A 24933-nucleotide genomic window follows, 5' to 3' on the forward strand; every position below is an offset into this window, starting at 1 on the left:
CCCAGGTGTCTCAGACACCATTTCAGCCCAAACCAACCTGGACTGAACTCACTGCAGTTTATCAATGGTGTCCCTGTCCTGGGGAGCTCGGTACTGGTCAAGTACAGACATAGGGCAGCAAGCACCGAGGGCTGAGACAGCTGTCTCCTAAGTCACTGACCTGTGCCAAGCCTGTGTGAGATTTCACTTTGCCCCCTGTGTCCCTGCAGCAGTGGCTGCTGCCCATAACCTTCAGTGACAAAATATACAGCTGCACTTCAGCTGTACCAGGGCAAAGGGGGCTTGACAAACAGCACTAATGATGAGCAGGAGAAAGCCATAGACCTGTCCTCTGCTTCCCAAGCTATGGAGGGTGGTAATTTCCAGTGGACAGGAGGGCTGGAAAACATCAGCTCCTATGTAATGTACCAAACTACTTTGGCCATAAACTTCAAAGTGCTTCCCAAAAGGAAGCTGGATTGCTATTCCTGTTTTGTAAATCAGGAAGCTGAGGAAAAAGGGAAGGAAGTGTTTTGACTGAATTGATCTAGCAGCTGCTGGCAGAGACTCTGAGTGCTGCCTATGCCCTGTGCTGCCTCTCAGAGCAGGGACCAGCCCCAGTCACCTCAGGCATGCACTGCGCTCCACAGGTGCTCCATGGCAAATTCCCACTTGGAAATCAGACTGGTGACATCAGAAACACAGCCTTCAAACTGTACAGATTTATGGCTTCAAAGTAAAAGTGCTGGTGAGAAATACCATTAATTAGTCACAATCTTATCAAAAATATTTTATTTATGAAAGTAACAATTATACTATACAACCTATATTGGAAATACATTGAATAATTGCTAGAATAAATACAGGCAATTAATTCAATCTTTTTATAGAATGAGAAGATTTATTTGACATTTGAATGTAACCCAAGCTTTAACTTACATCATAAATAGTTAAAAGGCATAGTCAAGTTTTTTTGATTTTTACTGTTCCTCTTGCTTTTTTTTTTTAATACTGTTCTATTTTGTAATCAACATGAATCAACTCTCCAATCATTAACATAATATTAGTATGACTTTCAAGCAATCATGTACCTCAAAATAATCAGACAATAAGGTAGTGTGTGTGCAGTTCATTCTACAGCAGAATCTATTCATGTCTGCATAAAAAAAGAGAAGCTGAAAATGCTTCTAAGTTCTTTAAGCATCATATGCTGATTTCTGCTTTACCACAGTGCTTTAAATACCAGAATCTAAAAAGGGCTGCTGGTCTTTCTGTTGCTCTTCATAAAGTATATTAGGGCTTAATGCCACATTCCTTTGGCTGGTGAAGGACTGCAGAATGTAGTCCTGAATATTATTTCTCAAAACTATGGTCCAAAATAAATGTCTAAGACTGATTATTAGGCACCAAGGAAGTGATGCATTTGCTAAGGCTTGATGTTTTCTGATAAAAAAATTGACTTTTTTTCTGGTAGATATGCTATAGCCAAAAACAAATTATTGGGCTCAGTACTGGGGTCTGTATTACACTGGATGTCAGAAAAGGTATGTGTTTATTTTCTGTAAACTGTATGAAGGACTCTGCAGAAGTTTTATAGTACAACACACACATTTTGAAAATGTTGATAAGTTTTTTCTTCCATTTTTTAAAATTTTAATAGAAACCTGAACTATTTGCTTGGTACTAGCAGATTATGAACAACTAGGACCATCAGTGAATTCAATATCAATTTCATGTGCCCAAGATTTTCCAAGTCAGAAGTTTTTGACTGCTGAGGTCCCATATAAAATCAGTATGATGCTTTCCATAACAATGTCTTTTCCAGTGGTGTGGAGGCCTGCCTTACTTTATGTTTTATTGTGCATGCCAGGGATATTAAGTTCTCAGCAGAGAAGTAGATTTCCCTTGTACAATGTTATCAAAACAAAAACCCCAAATTGCACGTATCTACCCCTTTGGCCTTTTTTTATGCACAACTTTGTTTGTATGCAAAACTGAACATTTTGGGCCTTTCCTAACAAATGTCTTAAAAGAGCACATTTAAATGCTTTTTCACAGAAATAACCATTCATTAGTTGCAAAAATGCAGAGAGACTTTTTATTCTTTCTGTTTGAACAATATCATTTCAGCAGAAATTTGGGGGGAGAATGTATGATTTTTTTGCTCCCAAATATATTTCAAAAGGCTAAAGAACAAAATGTTGGGGAGGCAGCTTTTTTTGGCAGATAGTAAAATATAAAATATGTGATTTAAAAAAAAGTTGGCTTAAAAATACACACACACAAATAATACAATAATATAAAAATACAGCTCAGCCAATGGCCTCTTAAAATTTACCTTTGGCATTACATTTGGCAGCCTAAAACAAAAGACCCTTCCTATAAACAGAACTATAAAAAAGAGAAGTTCATAAATTAGGTTGCAAGGGGTTGTACAGTCCTTTTCTTGATTCTCCAAACTCCCTTTCTTTCTGTCCACACACATAAGCATGACCAGTGAGGTATATAGAACGTAACACTGTCAGGCATATGCACATTAGAAAAAAGTGCATAAACACAGAAGTTCTCCCCTTTTCTTGTGAACAGGTCGTAACTGTGTGGTTTGCGTCCTTCCCCCCTTGAAAATGAAAAAAATCTTTTTTTTTTCCTTTTTTTTTTCTTTTTTTTTTTTCCTTACTTTGGCAGGATGAAAATGAACCCAGAGGAATATAAGTGTCCTATTCCCAGCAGCAGTGATCCATTTCCCTTGGCAACATATGTCTGATGCCACAGATACTACAAGGTCGTTGGGTCGCTTTACAACTCTGGGTAACTTCCCACGGAAATATCATACGTCTAGCACCATGTCGTAGTGTTGTTGCTCTTTCTTCCGCCTGCCACATTTGTTGATTAGAACCATGTACAAAGTCAAAAGCAAAACCCAGTAACATGCATAGAGTATTGTGCCAATGATGAGAACTGTCTGTTTTGACTCAGAAAATGGCTTTTTTGATTCCTTGTAAATAGTGAAAATTACGCCACCTAGGAGGATTGTAAACCAAATGGAGACTGGAATGAGTCCTATAAAATTAACTACAATGGTTTTCCTTCCTGACGTGCCCCACCCTGCTTTGTTTATCGTGGCAATTGCAAACATCTTTGCTGGCAGTAAACTTGACATGTACAACACTGAGTAGAGTGACATGAAAACCATGACAATGTTGCCTCTAAGGAAGCTGGCAAAGGAAGACTTTATCAGGCCAACTAACTGAACTGTCAACAGGAAGAGGAGAATGTTCCAGATTTTTCCCCTGTAGAAGAGCTGAATGACCGTGGCAATAAGGAAGAAAGGAAAGAATCCAGTGATTACTGCTTCGTAGGTCATCCACAAATGGTGCTTGTGGAACCACATGGCATTATAAAGCCACTCTCTAAAGTAGGATTTACTCCAGCGGGTCTGCTGATTCAGCCACCTGAGATACTCTATCGGTGTTTCCGTAAGGCACTTGGATCTAGCTGTGTATTTTGTTGCATAGCCCAGACTTAGCACTCTGTTAGTTAGATGCCTGTCATCTCCGAAGCTGCACTGGGAGCCCATAAACTCTTGATTGTACCAATCTTCCACAAATTCATGGAGTAAAGAGTTTCTGTACATCCCCAGAGGTCCACTGATGCACTGTACACAGCCAAAGTAGGATTGACAGGCTCTTTCGATGTTAAATGCCATCCAGTATCTCACACTGCTCAGAAAGGAGATCCAGGAATCATATTTGTTCAAAATCTGGGAAAAAAAAAAAAATTTCCTTTTAGATGAGCTCTTAAACCAGAAAATGTGCACATTGGATCAATAAGGAATTTACTGAGACTAGAGCACCATTAGATGAAATGTGGTGGGAGCCTCACTCCTGTGTTCAGCTCAAGGCAAACCCAGGACCTATGCAAACATTTCAGCCAAGACATCGACAGGAAGGTTGAGATGAAACTTTCTCTCTGTTTCACCGAGAGGTTCTTTTATTCCTTGCAACCTTTCTTATTCTCCACCATGAAATTCCCTTATTTTCTGACTCATTTTTCCTTCCTTTTTGCCCCCAGTTAAAGACCTGCTGGATTTAGATTTTACCAAGAGCAGGCGGTGAGTTCATGGCCTCCTGCTGCTTTCCTGCCCTTACACATCTTTGGGGCTTACAAGACTCCTGCTAGCACTCCCAAAACTATGCTGGAGCATGAGAAAACCAGAGCACGTGGTCTTTGCCCTACATTTTGGTATCACAAGTCTGGCCTTAGAGGTTTAACTGTGTCCCCATATGTAGCATTCCTCTGAGGAGCAACCTGTTCTGGCAGTACCAGCCTGTTACCTTGTCCAAGACATATGGTGATACTCCAGTAGAGCTTTCCTCCGGCCCACATAAATGTCTCAGTCTTTCTCTTCTGCACAACCCAACTGCACATCCAGTCTGAACACTCAGCAGATGCAGATGCACAAATATGTGGATTCACATCCAGGTTCTCAACACACATCTTGTGCCAGAGGATGTGACAAGGAAGTGTGTCAATCTTTGGCCTTCTACAACTATAAAGCATTGCCCCGTGACTAGAAAAAAGTAGCCTTTTGCTCTGATGGTCCTAATTTCTGTCAGTTTTAATTCCAGAACATATTAGAAGCAGCAGGGCTTAGGGATAGGCTCAAGCCTGGCTCAAATGTGTTTGGTGTATGCTAGAAAATGAACCGAGGGAAAAAAAAAGCCCAAAGCCTTCATTCTGTCACCTTTCCTCACAGAGGACACACCTCCTTCCCAATGCAGATGCTTATGAACCTTCACTGTCACAGCTGAACGTGTTCTGCCTCCCTTCACTTGTACTCACACATGCCTGGAATTTCACATGCATAGGCTGTGTCACCTGGTTTGTGGTCAGTCTGGAGCTCCAAAGCTATTCAGGTTTCTGTGGGAATCCTAATTTCTGTAGTTAAAACCCACATGCCTGAAATAGTTCTGACTACTTGGGCATTCATTAGCTAATTCTTGCTCATTTACATAGCTCTTTCTCCTCTATCTCCCATAAAAAGCCCAGCTGAGTATGGGGGATGGATCATAAGGCTAACTCAAATATTCATACACATTTCTCTATAAATTGCAGCAGAAGGAGTTGTGTCAAAAGGTAGCAAGAGCTTTTTGCTGTAGTAATCAGCCAAACTCTGTAATTCTGAAAATCCTAACATACATGGAACTGGTCTGACTTGGAAGTTTTCTATTGCCCTGCCTGACAGAGATGGGAAGGCCAGCAATACACAGAGTGCACAGCATTACAAAATTCCTTTTCATTTCTAACAATCTTGGCTGCCAGTAGTAATAAAATTGAAGTGATTGAGGTTGCTGGACATGGCTTTGGGAGACCTGTTCTCAATTTCCTGCTCCCCTATAGCTTTTCTTTGGCACCTTGAACAAGCAGCTATACCCAGAGACTCAAAGATGCCACAACAATCCTGACAATGCCAGTGCCCCCCTTTTCACATACAGGGGGCAGAATATTATTTGTTTGCTTGCTATGGAAGTTAAAACCATACAGTGCTCACATCTAAGAAGAGTTTCCATTCAATGGACAAAAAGGTTAAGGTATGATAAGAGCATCTATAACGGCATCTCATATTATATATATGCATATAGTATATACACATAAATTATATTTAATGCTATTTCAGGCTGAGAAATCTGCTGCAATGCAAATAGTTACTGAAACACCTCTGTTAATCTGAAAATGTTGTACTCACCTGCACATCACCTCCAACTCCTCCAACCATTGGATCTTCTTCTAAAACTTTTACCATCTCCACTGATGAGGCTGGATCAAGCATTGTATCTGAATCACAGACCTATAAGTAAGAAAAAACAAGAACAAAAATGGGTTAAGGAGTACACTACAGAAGAAAATAAAAATCATGCAAGTGATTATAGTGACTCTAAATGCATATTCTCCTGAACGCAATTAAATTTACTTTGAAGTCTGCACTGATATTTCTGTTAAAGGTCACTTGTACCAGGCAGCAAGGCATAGTACTGCACAAAACATAGAGCTTGTTAAGGCTGTGCACACAAACAATCCTCTGTATCAGCTCCATTTGTTTTACTGGCACACTGGGCTGGCTTTTTGAATAAGATATGGGGCACTACAGAATAAGACGGTGTTTGTGGGCGTGCAGCAGGTTCCTGTTGTGCTCTGACATAAAATTTCCCTGCATCAGCTGCACGGTTGGAGCACCCTGATCAAATGTTTCCCGCTGCCACATGAGGGAAAGAGTGAGGAGCTAAATCCCAGACACTTGTTATTAAAAAGAAAAAAAGTCAAGTAGGAGTCTGGGAAGAAACCTAATCATTCTTTCACTCACAGAAGAGTTTAGCAATTCATGTAAAATATGTATCTTGTATTTCAGAACAAACTCATTTTTAATTTTAGATGCATGATGTGTTATTAGTAGTGCAGGGATTTGACATTTGATGTAGAGAAATTATTTGCTATTTTTCTCTGGCATTCTTATAAAAAATATGTAAGGCCAGAAGGCGTGAGTCCCGAAGTTCAGTACTCCAAAAGAGCAAGGCAGAAGTAAATGACACACAAGGCATTTCAGCTACACAAACACTCCTAGTCAACTAAACACTGTGTACATTAGGAAATTGGCTTTCCCCTGGAGAGTAGGAGGAGGGCTCAGACAGGCTGGCTGGTCTGTGAGACAGCTGGCATTGCTTTCATTCGCTCTGAGGAGAATGACTTGGGCTGCAGCCTGTTTAAAACAAGAGGGTGTCTCCTTGTTGCAGTTGCTGCAGCTGAAAGAACTGGCCACATCGTGTGTGAACTCATTTCACAGACACCCAGGAACTGGAGCAGAGACTGGCCCAGAAATACCTCTCTGACTGGCTGAATCCCACCCTACAAATTCTCATACTGCCTCCAGTTTGTCCCTACATTGCATTCCTCTGACTTCAGACAGGGTCAGTGGGAGCAAGTCAGTAGCTCTGCATAAACAGCACATTAAGACAGATTCTGCTGGGGCTTTGTAATGGGCATCTTAATTTTGGTGTCCTTTCATGCAAACTTTTAATTCAACTTAAGCCCTCTCACTCCAGGTGAGAGGTAACCTTTACATCTGCTCTATGAAGTGGGAGGAGAGCCCTGGGGCTCTGCTCTGGACCAGATGCAAGAGGAGAGGTTACCCAGGATAGCTGGACTGCATAGCTGGATGCAGCTGGGACTCTGCCAACAGCTCCCCTCTGTGCTCATTCAGAGGGTGCCAAGAGGAGAAAGGTGATGAAAGCTCTCATATCTCCATCAGGAGAAAAGCCACGAGCATCTCCAGCTCCCACTAACTTGATGCATCCATCCTCAATGGCCTCATCCCACAGCACCTTTGTAACCTGGCCAGGGTCTGACTCCAGCTTTAGTGGAAAGCTGTCTTCAGTGGCAGCACTGGGTGCTAGAAAGGGAGAAAAACAATTCTACTGAAGAGGGAAAACAGTGCCTATACTTTTACCTGGGTCTTCCTGGACAAACCTGTTGCTGAGTGTTTTGCACAGGAAATCTGTTAGTTTGCTGAATTCCCCGGGTGCTCAGGCAGTGACAGGCATGTCATTTCTTTTGACCATGAGTGGTGGGCTGGGATCAGCTGCCTCCCAGCCCCTCTGCTTTCCCTCCAGCACCTGTCACTTGAGCAGCTCCCACCCCATCAGATGTATTTACCTATGGTAGAAAGGCCTGCCCATGAGCCACATCATTAATATGTCCTGAAAACAATGGATTTTTTTAACAAAACACCATCACATGCCCTGGGCATGCCAGCACAGGTAGATATGTCTGGGTTTCTGGGACAAATCTAAGCATTATTTTCCATCTGGATGAGGTTTTTGCAGGTGAACAGAGGACACACCCAGAGAAACACGGACACTTAGAAGCCCAAATAAACACTGACACCTGCCTAGCCAGGGTGTGCCCAGGACAGCCCAAGAGAAAATTTGCCATCTTTCCACGTAAGGGCCAAGTGACCCAAACATCACTGCTTTGGGGCACAGTTACGTGAAGGGGACACTGACCTTAAGGGAGCTGTTCTTTTACTTGCTATAGGCAGTGACATTTTATCCAAGCTGCCCTGAGCTGCACTGGACTGTCCACACAGGCATCTCCATCAAGCCAAGATGAATTGCACCCTGGTTACCTCACAACTCTGCACTGATAATACCTGCCAGTTTAACTCCTCTACCTGATTACTTGCACACTCAGGAGCTCTTCCAGGATGGACACAAGCCTACACAGTAGTTTTCAGTACTTAATGAGACACCACTACTGAGTAACAGCTTGTTATCTGCACTGGTCTGACTGTTTAGGATTGCCTGTTCATAATTCCAGGGTGTTTTCTATGAACTGTAAGGCCTACAATTTTGAGGCTGGGCAGTGGTGCTGACTGGCCACTTTTAAAAGTGCTTCATCATTGATGCAGACTGCTTAGCCCTTGAAATATTTGGCTTGTTTAAAGTAATTTTACCCTGGGTCTCCCCAAAGGAACATTTGAAATATCTCAACCTTTATTCAATCATAAAAGAGAGACACATTTTATCTGTATATTTTTTATGACTCTGCAGTAGCCAGGGCCACCAAGGGGCTGAATTTCTACTTCAGATGTGACTACAGATGTGACTGTGGCATCACTCTACTGCAGACTGTGCTCACAGCAACACTATAGTCTCTGACAAATTCATTAGAACTTCTGAGCCAGGTCTGGAGTGTTAACTAAACAGAAATAACCCTTCTAGTTTCTGAATTTATGCTATGACTGTTAAAATAGAAACACTTTTTCCAGGTTCCCTGAAAAATACAAGAACAGAACTGAGGGAGGAAACTTGCAATGAATCTGCTTCTTCTCTGTCTTCTCTCCCTGCAATCTGGTATGTCTGTGTGATTATAAACTCATGCTAATAAAGAAAATCAGCATTTTTATCCCATCATAGTTCCTCACAGCACAAAACCAAAGTGCAAACAATGAGGAGCTTAAGCCCATTGTTTTGAAAGTATAAATCAGTTTCAGTTTGGGAAGTGGTAGAGGATGGGTTTTAAATCTTGGCTTTACTCTCCTAGCTCCAATAACAGAGTGGTTCCTGGCACTCTTCAGTTTCTGCCCCTCCTGTACACTGAAGGAAGGCTTGCTGCTCTCAGCCCAGCTACTGGCAGCCTCTGCAGGTCCCTAGGACACTGCACGTGGATGCTGTGCTGTGCAGAGCATGCACACACACCCACACAAGGCTGGGCACAGGCCCCAGAAACACATGTGGCTCAGCCATGCAGCTGCCCTGAGCCAGCAGAGAGCACCTCGCGGGGAGCTGCTGCTCCACTGCAGGAGTCTGCTGGCTGCTCTGAGTGTGGGAGAAGCTGGGAAAAACTGAGGGTGGTTCATTAGGAAAATCATCTCCTGTTAAGTGGGACTAGTCAAATGAGCCTTCTTGGTCTAGATTTCTAAGGAAGGGTCTTCAGTGTCCAGCCAGAGTATCTGATCCCACCCACCTCCCCTTCCCTTTCCCACAGTCAGCAGGGCTGTTTGCAGAAGCAAGGAATGCTTCCATGTAAGTAAGGCAAAAACATAGAGAATCTTTCAGGGGATCCAAGGCAGCTGGAAAAAATGTGCCTCTGCTGCTTTGGAAACAGGGAGAGAGGACCCAGCCTAATTCATTTTTAAGTGAGTAGTGTGTCATAAGGGCCTTAAAGGCCAAGTTGCAGTGAATGAGGTAATGCAGCTGTAAGTGATGAAGCAAAAGCTCTTTCAGGCTTTAGCTGAAGAAATTTTCTTTCAAATCTACACATTGACCCTTTTATTGAATACTCCACATAGCCTTCAAAGCCTTTAAAATATATCCTCAACTTTTTTACAGACTTCTCCACTTCTCCAAGATATTCCCTAGTGAGACCAAATACCTATCTGTCTGCTCGTATATGGGGCCGCTAACAAACTCACAAAATAAAGCCTTACCTAAGACCTTCACCTACAGGAGCAGAGATGGGGCTTTCAGGAGGTCACTGGCTTTGTCTGAAGTAAAACCATTTGGATGAGGGGACAGTACTGAAGGCAGGGGAAGGATTTCAGATTTCTCCAGCAGCTGGTGCACAGATTTTAAACAGTCACAGATAGACTGGCCATTTTAAAAGGTAGCAAAATACCCTTTTAACGGTCAAGCTGTTTCCAAACAGACTGAAAGGAGCACTGTGTTCATCAGGGACTAGGATGGCCTCTAACATGCTGCACAAAATATACAAAAGCTGCTTTCTTTCAAAGTGTGTTTGAATTGGCACTGACCTGGTGCTCTAATACCTACCTGTACATAATCCACACTTCTCCCCAGTGCTTTGAATGCTGTGTACATTACTTCTCTTTTTCCACCCCATTTCTGCATGATGCAAACACTTTTGTTGGACAGGACCAGCTGAGATACGTGTTGCATGCTCTCTCTGTGGGACTCCTCTGTCTCACCCGGACCTTTGTCATGGAAGTTATTACTCCAGATATAAGTGGCACAACTGTCCCTACCCATGATTTCAGTGAAAATGTCCATCATGTAAACGTCATCTTCTGAGTTCCCATCAATGACCATAACGACTTTAATTCCAGGGTAGGTCAATCTTTTTACAGAAAGTAAACATTTTCTTAAGTAGTCAGGATCTTCTTGATAGGCAGCAATACAAAGGGCAACTGTTTTGTTCAGTTTGATTGGAGTCTCTAGCGACCGTCTCATTTTCCTGTGCTCTAGGTAGGCAAACAGGCTTTGGATGATGAGATGTGATGCCAGGATAGCACCATAGAGTCCAAAGGAGAAGTAGTAGTTGTCTGTTTGGATGAACTGGTAGCCCACAATGTAAGCAGCGGTGATTCCCAGCAGGAGGGACACCCCGAAGAGTGTGGTTCCAAGTATTCTCAGGATACATATAAACCTCTCACAATACATCTGCAAAGAAGTAGGGAAACCATTAGCAGAGCCACCACTTGCTGATACAAGATATTATAACAGGTGCACATGGCTGCAACACAAATCTCAGCATCAACAGATACACCCTGAGGTCCTAGCTCACAGACTCACTGCATCCCCTTGCTCAGCTGAACATCTCGTTGCAGGACTTCCTCCATGTAAAGTACAATCCAAACAGACGTAATGTAGCAGAGATGTTTACTGCTATTCACAGTGCCCTCACAGAAGGTGCTATCTGTGTCAGGGTCTTATTTTGGCAACCTGGACTAGTTGCATAAGACACTGTCATATTATTCTGAGGAGGTTGGAGAAGGGGCTTTAGGGCCACCACTCTCTTCATATGGTCACAGGAGAGCAGAACAGCTGAATGTCTGGACAGCCCCTCCTCATCCCCCATCCATGTCACGACTGTATCCCACCCTGAATTGTTTCTGTCACTTAGTTATGTTTGCAAAAATATTGGAAAGACATTCTTAAAACAGATGCCTGAATGTATTTATAATTTTTTAAACAGATGTCTGACTATATTTATAATTTATATTTATATAATCAGACATCTGCTTTAAAAAGTCTTCTCAATACCATTGCAAAAATGTATTATTCATATAGTTGTGTACATAGATACATGCACAAGTAAGCATGTGTGTATAGGGGCTAAAGCTTAACTGAGACTAAGTCTGTGGCAAAAATATGCATAAATTTAACAGAGCCAACACTCCACCCTGAACTCAGAAATTCTCTAGGACATCAGCTGATTCTGACCACTTCTACATATATAGCTTACCTGGCTATAAAATCTTCTAATGTAAATTCTGGGCAAACTATGGAGCAACTGGTTGGCATGGAGGCTGCTCTGGCATTCTCGAAACAAATAAACAGTATAGACAGCCAGGCAGGACTCTATTGGTACCTAGATATCTTTTTTGACAATCATATTACCCATTTTATGCAACAGCTTTCTCAGAATTGTAAGAAGTTAATGACAGCATTTTCTGCCAATAGATGCATTTTATGTGAAGGACATAAAACAGATGATGTCTGTTTAAGGTTAATCCAGCAAGTGTGTGGCAAGTCAATAAAGCTCATGCTTGAATATTTTGCTGAATTAGGGCCTCTCAGAGTAATAGATTTAATATTTGTGTTTTCTTCTATTATTCATATTTTCCCTGCTGTTACCATCTCGCTCATCTGCTGCTCATGTTTGTTTCACCATCTGTTGGCCAAAACTGAAGTTGGAATAGGAATAGGACTTCCTTATATCATATATGTTTTTAACTCTTCCTTGAAAAATGACCACCAAGACACAGCAGCACAGCTGTCATCAACTATATATATGTCTGAAAAGTTATAGGCTTGGAACAAAAAAGGCAACACAGAATCACTTACAATATAAAAATAAACTAGGCAAGCATGAAGCTTGAGGTTACAAAGACTTTGTCTTTTTCCACTGGCTATTTAGGGTCTTAAATTTCAAGACAGGAGGAAGTCTCTTAAATGTATATTTGGAGGCACTGTTAAAGAAATCAGACCCTAGCTCTAGGACTTCCTTGAATACTTAAGGCTGGGCTCTGACAGGTGTTGTAATTATCCACCAGCAAAAGGGACCCTCCCTGTTCTGGCCTGTCTGAAAATCTTTCACAGCAGAGGTCATAAAGATGCCTAATAAAAGACAGCTTATGCTTACCACCACTATAAGTGAATTGAAATTCAGTGCCCAAAATAGACTTGCTTTACAAAACAGATTAAGTAATGGATCCCCTCTAGATTACCTCGAAGTAAAATAGCCCTGTGTGTTTACTAATCCCTCAAGCATGCAAAATGTCACAAACATCAAGGTAAATACCTTATTAATGCCTAATTTGTATTTTTCTTTCCTATTTGGTATCCTAAAGTCTGCTTACATTAAGAATTACATGGCTGAAATAAAGAGGATTTACATTAAGATCTGGAGTGGCTACATTTGGATGACTATATATTGTAGCAGGCATCTTTTACATTAATTTGCTGTTGTTTTGCTCTACCTATGAAGTGCTTCTGCACAAAAGGAAAAAAACCAAAACCAAATTCTCTGACTTTGTCATTACAGCACAGATCCTCTCCATTGCAAAAATCCAGTCTTTTAAGATCAAGAAATTAATTTCTGGTGTTAATAAAACAACCTTTCTTTTTCCCTTTCTCTGTCAACATTAGGAAAATAAACCGTGTTTTGATCTAAATTCTTGGCTTTCATCAAAGAAATGTTCCCCTTTGTATGTGCAATTGAGGGTTTTATGTATAGTCTTTTAATTGACTGAATCTCAGGGGAACTAGAAAAGTTGCTCAATAGTCTCAAGATTTAACACGAGGTATTGATAGCTTGCCCAGCAGAAATGATCTTTATCAAATTTAACATGCCCAAACAATGGCAAAGAAGCCAAAAGCTCTCCACCCATCTCCAAGAATTAAGCCAAGAAGTTAAAAGGAAATGATGCTTGTACAAGTCTGGGACCAAAAACGAACTGCTGAGTCAAATACTAATACTGAGGCTAGGCAGCAGCTGCTTCAGAGACTTTCAGATCAGACAATGCTGTTATGATTATCTAGCCTGGCCTGACACAGTGAAATATAATAATTCTATCCTGCAATTTGGGCATCTAAATCCTTAGAGGCATCTTCATTGAGCAAAGAATACTGGTGGCCTCCACGGTAAAGTAGCAATTTTTCTTCCTCCAAAATCCTGTGGCAAAGTTCCTCCACATGGCTATTAATCTGCTTTCACACATTTCTGAGAGTAACAGGGCCTGGAGACAGTTCATCCCTTAACGAAGTCAGGAGGCAAAGAGAAAGAAAAAGCTTATTTTGTTAGTAATACGGAATAGGGGCAAATAGATATCCAGAAAACCAATGTGCACTGGTGCCAGAGGATACCAATATTATCTGCAGCCTGTTCAGTTGTGTACCCTCTGTTGTGTAGCTGCTATGAAGAAGGAAGCAATCAGGTGGTGCCTGGCATCCATTGATACAGGACATGGAACCAATGATGGGGGTCAAACTGAAGTCATATTTGCTTATTACACATGGGATGCATCTCACTATATTATCTCTTTTAGAAATTCCCTCTCATGTGCAACACTCAAACATTGCCACATAGTAATTCTGGGTAGCTTTTCCTCAGAAGATTAAAAAGCAAGAGAGAGTTTGCACGTAACACGTAATGATTTGGAAGGTTGTTTGAAAGAATTAGCACTTATTAATTCCAAACATCTGAAGACACTTAGAAAAACCCTAACCACAAGTTGCAAAGCCAATATCTATCCAGGAGGCAGTGATAAAGGTTTGATCACAAATGTGCTCATGGTGTCCCTGTACTGGGCCTGGCTGAGATGGAATTGTTTTTCCCATAGCCCTCCAAGTACTCTGCTTGTATTGGTAGCTGGGAAGGTGTTGCTAGCACAACAGTGTTTTGGCTACTGTTGAGCAGTGCTCTCACAGTGTTCAGGATGTCTCTCCAACATTTTCTCCCACACCAATGCTATGGGTGGCCAAGGTCCTGGGAGGGAACATAATCGGGACAGCTGATCCAAACTGACCAAAAGGATACTCCATACCATATGACATCTGCTCAGATAAAAAAACTAAGAGGAGGGAGAAGCATTTGTTATGACATTTGTTTTTCAGTACTGAAGCCCTACTTCCAGGGAAGTGGCTGAACATCATCTGCTGATGAGAAGTAGAGGATAAATCTTTTGTTTTTCTTTGCTTCATGCACAGCCTTTGCTTTATTAGGTTGCCTTTATCTCAACATACCAGGTGTTTTGTCCTCTTAATTTCTGCATCTACATACTGTGGGGAGGAGAGCAATAGAGCAGCTGGGCAGGCACCATGCAGCCAGCCAGGGTCGACCTACTACAGTCCCCTTCACTTTTAAAGGTTATGAGGAGCTGTGCCTCTCTCTAGACATCAAGGGCTGTGGTCACATCAGCAAATAGTGCAATACCACATGAGCAGATCTGCAAAGACGAACACCTGGTGCTAAGGGCCTAACTCCACCCTCCATATATTTTTGTGCTTTACTCTTAACTAGTATAGTCGGACCTAATGGACTGAAAACCTGAAACGTGTCCTCCAGAGGTACACCTTGCAATTAGTTTCATTCAAGAGGAATCCAATTTGGGTGTCCAGTTATTGCTATGCAATAGAACCTCAAGCAATTTTGTTGAAGAGGAGACACTTGTAGCAGCACTTTCAATAGCATCTCCTCATTGAAAACAAATTGATAATACAAATCAACAACCTCACATATAAGATCTGCAGATCAGACTTGTCTGGAACCTTTGTGGAAACCAGAAGCGCTGAGCACAGAAAACCTTTGAAAACATCTCATTTTTATATGCCTGTATGGAAATGGAATTCTTGAATATCTATTCAACCTTAGTGCTGAGGCTTTGAATTCAGCAAAGCAGGTAAGTGTGTAATTGAAGATAAGTGTGCACTTAGATATTTTGCTGAAGAAGGAAATCAGTGGATAATTTATCTTGCAATTCTGTAGTAAAGGCATAAAAAAATCTTTATCTAAAAAGCTGCTATTTCTGGGACACTTGAAGTAAAAATGCAAGTATATTTCTGACAAATTTATTGTAGCGATGAACTTCCCTCATGAAGGTTGTTGGATATGTCAATGCTTAACCACTGCATTTCTTACATTAGGGAATCTAAGAGTGGATCAGGGCCTTGACAATTTGAATTTGCTTCCTAGTGTTGTCTTTCAACAACATGAATGCTGTGTGATCTTAGATAAGTGAATTCAGCTCTCTCTGTCACAGCTTCATCACGTGTAAAATGGGAATCATGATCATGTAAGAAATTTTTGGAGGTCTATAAAACCCTTCATAAGGCTTAGGTTACTCTTTTTAGCGCTATATGAGATCCACCTTTTCTCTAGTTCCATATAACTGGTTTTAGTCAAAAACTCCAACAAAAACCAACACACCCCTTGCTATTTTCCTTGCCTATATTCACTTGAAGGTATAGTCTGTGGGGATTTGTCTGTAACAAATATGCAACTCTAACTCAGCAGGATGCCTGAGATCAGTGAGGTGAGCACTATAAAAGCTAAAACACACAGATTTAAGTACATACAGCCACCAAGGGCTGTTTTGCACACAACCAAAGGAAGAATATAATCTTTATAAGCCTTAATACCCACTTCCTTACCAATGAGAATAATAGCACTGGCTGCCACAGAGAAGCTGCTTCAATGACATGAGTGTGTCAGAGTGCACGTGTGAGTGCCTGCACACATTGGATCTGGGCCTGTATACACACTCTCTGGGAGTACATGGTGTTTGAGGCTTACAATTTCTCAGACAATAATTAGATTCATTATTAGCCTTATTTTGGTGGCAAATTAAATCGTATATCATTGCAGTACAAATGATTCTAGGTAGATAATAATCACAAGCATAAGATAGCTGTCCAGGCTCCCTCTTCTATTCTACAGCCTGCAGAGAGGAAAGTGAAATGTTATGCTCCATCTGTACACCTTTATTACAACACAATTACTATATCTGGAACTTTTGGTTATTCATAACTTCCAGATTTTGTTATGCTATTGATCTTCTGGAAAGGGCTCACATAAGACTAAAGTTAACTCTGAGGTTAAATTAAAAGTTAACAACGAGATTATTGGTGATGACAAACTCTGTCTGTATGCACAGGCTTTGATCAGCAAATCAAAAATCTCATATTTGTTCAGTGTATGTTTCGCACTGAACTGCTCAAATTTAATCTCTTACAGGCTCGAGTAACCAATGCGGAATGAGTTCTATGGCTGCAGGTTGGATTTGACCCTCTGGTACACAATAATACACTAGTTGTCAAATTAACAGAAAAGAAGAAAGGAAAAGGAAAAGCAACAAAAAAAAATATCGCCAGACAAATGCTCAAAGAAACAAAACAAGAAGTAAATCATATTTCTACTCGGATATTTTGGATTGTGGTTAAACAAAAATCTAGTTTAGAAATGTTTTCTGGTTGCTGGTTAGGAATATTTTGCTGCTCTATCTAATCTTGAATAGCAAAAAAATAGAGCAAATGTGCTTTCATGCCACAAATATGAAGACTCGAGTTTTTCCCAGTGAACTTGCCTGGAAAACTTCACTGAATCCAAAGGAGCAGCTCTTCCTACTGGTAAACTTTGACCCAGGTTTTTCTACGTTTGGATACAGGGTAAGAAAGATTTATTACCCTTATCTAGTCCTGAGAAGAACCCTCAAGGCACCTATGTTACACACAATGAGTACTTTAAAAAAAGCGCATGGGTGCCAATGGAAAAATGATCCCCAGGGCTGAAGACTATGAAGCCAAGCCAACCATGGAGAAGCAGCTGTGCCCTAAGAGATGTGGGGTCACTGCAGCCCTGCAGAATCACGGAGCCCCTTAGGGTTAGAAGGGATCTGTGAAGATCATGGAGCTCAATACCCCTGCCCTGGTATGGTCACGTAGAGCAGGTGACACAAGAACGTGGCCAGGTGGGTTTGGAGTATCTCCAGAGAGGGACACTCCACGACCTCACTGGGCAGCCTCTTTGGTGCCCTGCCATCCTCAACGTGAAGTTATTCCTCCTGTTGAGGTGAAACTTTTGTGTTTTAGTTTAAGGCCATTGCTCCTCGTCCTGTCACTGGGCACCACCAAAAAGAGTCTGGCACTGATCTTCTTGGCACCGCCTTTGAGATACTTATATATTTGAGATATCAATGAGATCCCCTCTCCGTCTTCTCTAGATTAAGACAACGCCCATCAGGAGTGTTGTAGCACAATGGGATGCTCTCGGGGCAAGGAAACGGGGTAAATGCCTCCTTCTGCCAGCATCGCTACGGAGCGTGGCGAGGCTGTGACCAGCTGAGAGACACGAGCCGCGCCAGGAGGTGCCGAGCAGGGCTGTGGGGACACGGGGCTCCGCAGCCGGGCAGGAGGCGCGCAGGGCCCCGCAGCGGCCGCGGCCGCACACGGAGCGGGGGAAGCCCGGCCCGGCGCCGCGGCCAGCGGGGCGGAGCGGCGGCGTCACCGGGCGGGGCCGGGGATCCCCGCGCGGCCGCGTCACGGGCCCCGCCCGCGGGAGCTTCGGGCCCGGCCGTGCCGGCGCTGCCTTCGCCCCGCGGCCCCGGGCGGGCCTCCCTCGGGCGGGGGGAGCTCCGGCAGCCCCCGCCCCGCAGCCCTCGGCCCCGGCCCTCCCGCGGGAAGCCGCCCTGCCCTGCCCGGCCCTCCCGGCGCTGCGCTGCCCGGCGGCTCGGCAGCGCTGTCCGGGGCGGGACGCCAGCCCCGCGGCCGCCGCCCGCCGCCGCCCTCAGCCCAGCCTCCCTCGCCCGCGTCCCCGCCCGGCCCTGCCGGCAAAGCCGAGGGGCGGCCGGAGGGAAGCCGGGCTGGGCTCTGAGCAGGGCTCGCCTTCCCCGCTGCCATCTGCGGAGCGGCTGCCCAGCCCGTGCTCGATTTTATTCTAATTTCACAGGGTTTATGGAGCAGTTGGTTTTTTGGGTTTTTTTGGCTTTTTGAGTTTGATTTTTTTTTTTTTTCCCAGATCTTGAAGCTCAGCAATGTCTTAAATGGATTACACGGAGGAGGGGTTGAAGCTGAAAACCTCATTCATCCATCCTCACGGCGGTTCTATTCATTGCTGAAATAGGTGTAGCGTAGGAGCCGGTAAGATCCTCCCCCAGCCCCACTCGTATTTTGGGGGTCCGTTCCAGCTCTCCTCCCTGGAATACTGGGGATGGGAGGAGGGGGTCTTCTGCTCTTGAGCTGACAGAAGCATAATCATAAATCACCTACCTTGTTTGTCCTTCTGTCCTTTGGTCATAGAGGGGCTCCAGCCAACTGTGTGGTCTCACGTACCGTTGCTCCCGCTGAATAGCTTCCAAGTTTGAGGTAAAAGAACAAATCGCACTTTTCAGGGACTTAATAAGACGCTCAGAAATAAAAAAATAATTAAAAATGAAAATAATAAAAAAAATCGTGTAAGGCTATTCAGTCCTACTCATTTTCTCCCACGTGTTTTCACAATTATCGTGTATTTGTCTTTCTCTGCTTCAGTTAATAGCTCAAAGTTGTGGGATTTTTCTCCTCCAAATAATAGTAATGATAATAATAATAATAATAATAATTAAAAAAAGTTAGAAATAATAAATTAGGAGTTAGTTTCTCGTGGTCGAAGCTGAAGATCTTATTTCAAACCCGGCTAGCCTGGAGCCTGGAGAAGTTGCAAGGCAGCGTCTGAAAGTTTGAGAGATCAGCATCAGATAAAGTCTCTTTGGTGATACCTTGCTGCCCGAGTAACTGTTTCAATGAGGTTTCTCAGCAGCAGCAGCAGCAAACGGGTAATATTTTCCAGACGTCTTTTTCTTTCCTGCTGCTGCTGCTGCTTTTCTGCCTCTTCCACGTTATGGGGTCTTTTAACAAGGGAGGTTTGACTTGCTTTAATAGGCGGAGGATGGGAAGAAGGAGGGAACTCCTGTAAGGAGGAAAAAAAACCCCAACCCTCCCAATTGCCATGATCTCAGCCAAGGACCAGTTCAGCGCCAGGAATTTAATTAGCCAAGTTGCAAATTTTTTTCGGAGAAATACAATACACATATGTTGCCACCAACTGGTTTCCTCTTCATGCCCCGCAGTTAGGGGAGCCCCCCACCTTCCCCACACCCTGCATCCTTGGGCTTGGGATTCGTCCCTCCCACAGCCACTATTCGGCTGGGACAGTTTTTGCTGCTGCTGGGTTTTATTAATAAAGGAATTGGGTCTATGAATGGATGAACTTCACAGTTTTGAATCCTACTTTACCCGTTCACTCTCGGAAAGATTTCTTGTAGTAAATAGCCAAGGGAGCTCCCACTGATATTCATACCCATGCCTCTTGTGTTAAAACAAGCCGGGAAATATGTTAGGCCATTTAAAAAACTGTAAAATTGTGGCGTGTGCTTTGTTTCGGAGATTTGGGTTGGTTTGCTTTTGGCTCGGGGGTGTTTTTTGGCCTTGTTTCGTTATAAATCAGCAGTGTTAATTGTGTCGATGGCAGCGCACAGCACACCCCGTTGCCGCTGGCCGGCGCCTTCCCTCGCTCCGCGGCTCCGCTGCCGGGGCGGCGCTCCCGGCCGAGGCGCTGGGTGGCGCTGTTGAGGCGGCGGAGCCGCGGCTCGGGGCCGCCGCGGGCGCCGGGACCCGCCGGGGACCCGCGGGGGAGGACGGCGGGATCGCCTTCCCCTTCCCCCGCTGTTGGCTCAAGGACCGCAGAGGGCTCCGCTTCGGGGCGTCGAGCCCGCAGAGGGAACCGTATCCAGACGCCGTTGGGAAATCCGGAGATGAGTCTTCGCCGAGTTATCGCCCCTCGTCACCTTCTGGTGTGGGAAAACGCCAGAGCGCTCTGGGGGCTTCTCGTGTGCCATAAATGGTTTAATGTCCGTAGTTTCCTAGGCTGGAGATTTTTTGCCTACCTAGTTCGGGGAAGTAGTTACATTTACAGGTGTGTTCAGCCACGGGGGGAGTGGCTTTAGGATGTGCATTGAAGCCGAGCTCCTTGAACAATCAATCTATCTCAAATAACAAATCTGATAATAGTTTAAGCCAGAGTTTTGTGGGCAGTTTTAACCTGGCATTTCCAGGGGAAGCAACTGTTTCACCCCCCTCCTTACTGTCCCTTTTCCTCTGTCAGGAGAACTGTCCTAGGTTAGAAATTAGTTATTTGGGGAGAGGGAGCAGCAATAAAGTAAGAAATCATTTGGCCTGGATGAAGGCAAAACAACTGCTTTGGCAACAATCTGGCTTTTGATGGTTTAGAGTGTCCTTGAAAGTACAGTATGACTTAACAAGCATAGAGTCTATCAGGGCTTTCAGGTATTACTCCCTCTCAGACCCTCCTCCCATGGCAGCTCCATTCCCATACTGCATCTACCTCCAAATCTGTGTCACAAAACTTTTAGATGCAGAGCCCTGCACACCTCTGTCACCAGGCGAGGGACATATGGTACTGTCTGCTGCAAACAGGGGCAGAGGGCAGAAAGGTGTCAAGAGGGCTGCTTGATACCCCTCTCCATGGGAGCCACCCTAATAGCCGAGTATCTGGTGTAAACCAGGCTTATAACACGAATTCACAGAATGAATGTTCATTCTTTAAGGAATGGACATTAAAGATCATCTAGTCCCAACCCGCCCTACCATGGCAAGGACACCTTCCACTAAACCAATTTGCTCAGAGCCCCTCCAGCCTGGCTTTGAACACTGACACAGTTGTGGCTTCCACAGTTTCTCTGAGCAACCTGTTCCAGTGCCTCGCCACCCTCACAGTGAAACATTTCTTCCTAATATGTAATCTAAATTTCCCTTCTTTCAATTTGTACCCATTGCTCTCTGCCCTATCACTCCAATTCCTGATGAATGATGAATGTCATTTAGCCAGGCAAGGGGCTAGCTCAGCAAGCTCTGCTACTGCTGTACACACAACCAAGTCCTTGATGCCTGTGTGAGTCCTAAGGGGTGATTTCCTCGCATCAGACTTTCTGTGGCACTGTCAGAGGTAAAAGAGGATTAGCACAGGTGTCCTTAGTCCATCCATTCATGGCTGCTCTCAACACTGTGCCTTGGGGAGCTGTTGCTGCCAGCCTCATTTGTGTTCCTTGGGCACTTGGTGACCTTGTCTTGATTCAGGGATATGTGTGTTCTGAACAGGGGACTTCATGTCTAGGATAATTTCTAAAATGAGGTTTCAGGGGGAGGATGGGTTTGTTTGGCTTGGGTCATACCTAAATGTTAAAGATTAATTTTTTCAAGTGAGCATTTGTTATAAATGAAATACCTTTTTCGTTTATTTGTTTTCTGGTTTGTTGTATTCCACCTTTTAATAGTTGCATGTCTCCTCTACTGATGAATATACATTATTCTGGAAATACATAGTATCCCACTGACTTAATCCCGTGCTCTTTTTAGGTTTGAACAGGGATCAAGAGACAGTAGATGATGGCACAAATCTTTGTGCAGCAATAGCAGCACTTAAATCACACTAAAACTTTGCTTTAGAAAATGACATAATGGGAATGGTGAGTCTCTCATGTCTGTAGCTGTTTCCTTCTCAGCCATAGCTCATGTTGTGTGATCACACTGTCAGGGCAAGTGGGATAACGTAGGTCGGGAAGTTAGGTTTGCCTACCAGGAAGGAATTAAAAGTAGGAGGATATGATTAATGCCAATCCACACAGTGCTATAGAAACCAGATGTAGATGTGTTTCATTAGAAATATATCACATCTACATATATATGTTATGTTATGTCTACATGGTTACCATTATCAAACAATCCTGGCTCCTGATTGTGATTTATAGTCACAAGTAGTGAGGAGAAGGGAGTTCTTGGCTGTCACTGTCCACAGGCATAGATTGTCACCAGCCATAAGGAATGATTGTAATGAACTAACCTGACTTAATCTTCTAATGAGGCAATGGGTTTGTTTGAGAGATGTCACACTAAATACTTTGGGGGAGATTAACATAGACTATGGTTAAATAAATTGCTTACTGCAGAGTAAATTAGTGGATGAATTGATAGCATATAGGCCACTCTTCAGCAACTATTGAGTACTCACTTTTATCCTGAGGGAATGGCTCCATGTGCATTTTTCCTCTCTCTTCTTTCCTGTCACCCTTAAGTATGTGAATACTCACCCCCAGCATACACACATGCTTGGACTGGCAGAGTTTGCAGTGCTTCACTCACCCTTACAGTGACCTGTGCTGAAGGCACTGCAGAGCACGAAGCAGCCTCTTCAGGAGTAATGCTGCCAGGAAGACAGGGACAGATCAGGTCCCTCAGCAGTGGCTGCTGGAGTGGCTGAGCCCACTGGCGCTGAAGGCTCTTATCTTGCATTGTCTCTAAGGTAAGGATTTACACACACCCTTCTACTGCAGATCAGCTATTGTGTAGGGCTTATCTAAAAGAAAAGCAAGAAGCAGACTCTTTGCAATGCATAGTTGTCTTCAAGGAAGAAAATGAGAGAAAATAAGGATCTTTGTCCTGTAACAGTGAAAAGCTAAAACTGGAAGGTAGATGTATTCATGCTAGACAGAAGGCACATTTAATAGCAAGCTTTCTTTAAACAGTTATCTGAATGATGAAGGGGAGTGGTGGATTCCTATGTTTTGAAATTCTCTGGATACTTTTTTTGAAGTTACATTTTAGTTCAGTGAAATTTATTGGGCCCAGTACAAGAATAACTGAATGGATTTCCATAATAGGCGGGTCAGACAAAGTGATCTAGCAGTTCCTTCCACCTCTAAACTCCTTGGAGCCATTGGCAACCAGATTGACATGTCACGTGTGTTCCACACCTCTTTTCACATGTAAGAAATTCTGCTGGAAGTAGGAGAGTTACAGAAATCCATATGGGTGTAAGTGAAAGCAGAATCATGCCCTAAATTGCGATTTTATAACTGAGAATCCACTTGCAGATTTGAATTTAAATATCATGGGCACTTTAAGGCTTATGAAAACTGGGTATAGACAGACCTAAAACTCTGTGGTTGTTTTCACCATATATAGAACCATTTTAGAGTCTTTCAGTGTGCTGGGAATTTAAATCCAAGGTTATTTATATGCAAAGATTTACAGGGTCCAGCAAAAGCCAGCAGTCTTTAAAATTAAGTAACTCTTGCAAAATTGAAACTTCCCAACAATTTCTTGTAATATAACAGGGAAAGCCATGACTTGAAGCAAGTTAGAAGTTAATAGCAGGCAGGTTCAGACTAGAAACAAGTCATGCACATTTGGATGTGTCCAGAACTCTTGGCTAGAATGGACTGTGACTGTCAGCAAAAATGCCTGTCAGGATGGTTGGAAGTAATGGGTTTTAATGTGCAACCAGCATGGAGCAGAAGGAAAAGCAGGTCAGTTAGAGGTTTCTTTTGTGAAGTCTAATTTAAGAGAAATTACTTAATCACATGCCTATAGTCTAATGTGACAGTAGTGAGAGTCCAGTTTAGAACGACTCAGTGTTAAAGTAGAAGCATTATATTCTGTAGGATCCACAGATAACACCACATGAAACAAAGAGCACATGCAGTTAAAGGTAGATCTATACACAATGACTCTGCTAGCGAATTAGACTGACCAGAGCCAGGCAGCTCAAGGTTGGCACATGTTCATCCACACGATTTCACTGCTGCCAAGCTCCTGGCAGAGCTGACCTTGACCAGTCTGGAGAGTCTGACTATCCCTGAAGGGCACCAGGTCCTCCCTGGAAGAATGCCTGGGCTCTCATCTGCAGTGGGCTGCTCACAGGTTGGGAAAATACTCCTCTACATTCCCAGACACCCTCAGATGGAGAAACTGGAATGAGTAATGGCTTTTACACATGCCAGCATAGTGGTTTTTAGAGGCCTCCACGACTGGTTGGAGGTGGTTGCCTTTATTAATCTCCCTTCTTCCTGGGCAGAGCCCTGAAGTGGTGCAGCCAGTCACAACCTGCTTGCAGCATTGCCCTGGTCTCTGACAGCCTGGTGGCTGCAGTTGTCCTCCCAACAGTGATGCCAATAGAGGCAGTGCAATTCCCGGCCACCACATGGGAACAAAGACACGGGGACCTCTAAGGGGCCTACTTTTTTTAATGACAACAACAATAACAACAAAAATAACAACAACAATAGCAACAACAATAATAAAATTTAAAAATAATTGAAATTAAATACAAATTTTCATTGACTTAAAATTTCCTTTGGAATGAAATTTTCATCAACTGAAATAAAAAAAAAGAGCAAGTGAGGCTTTCATAGAGTGTATGAGATTTAGGCAGTGGCGTAGGATACCCGTTTTATTAATTTTATTCCTTTTTAGGATGTTCTTTTATCTGTTGCTGGTGCTTACCAAACAGTTCAATCATAGTTGCCACTTAACCTAAATAATTATGTGATCTCTTGGTTACTTCCCACAAACACATATTGCAGATCAGTGTTAGGAAGGTGAATAGAAC

The 24933-nt window shown here is 43.3% G+C and overlaps 1 protein-coding gene and 1 long non-coding RNA gene across 2 annotated transcripts; one reads left to right on the forward strand and one right to left on the reverse strand.

The window, feature by feature from the left end:
• Positions 1-756: 756 nt before the first annotated feature.
• On the reverse strand, positions 757-18898 carry HAS2 (hyaluronan synthase 2). The gene is made up of 4 exons (XM_002200462.7): positions 18759-18898; positions 10305-10931; positions 5726-5827; positions 757-3739 (listed from the first exon to the last, which is right to left on the reverse strand). Exons 2-4 carry the CDS (start codon positions 10929-10931, stop codon positions 2807-2809), a joined length of 1662 nt encoding a protein of 553 aa, XP_002200498.1. The 5' UTR covers positions 18759-18898; the 3' UTR covers positions 757-2806.
• LOC121469289 (uncharacterized) lies at positions 18015-18952 on the forward strand. The gene is made up of 2 exons (XR_005979254.2): positions 18015-18629; positions 18789-18952. It is a non-coding gene; the product is annotated as an uncharacterized lncRNA (long non-coding RNA).
• The last annotated feature ends 5981 nt before the right edge of the window (positions 18953-24933 follow it).

The sequence above is a fragment of the Taeniopygia guttata genome, chromosome 2 (genome assembly GCF_048771995.1).
Source record: "Taeniopygia guttata chromosome 2, bTaeGut7.mat, whole genome shotgun sequence".
Lineage (NCBI taxonomy): Eukaryota > Metazoa > Chordata > Aves > Passeriformes > Estrildidae > Taeniopygia > Taeniopygia guttata.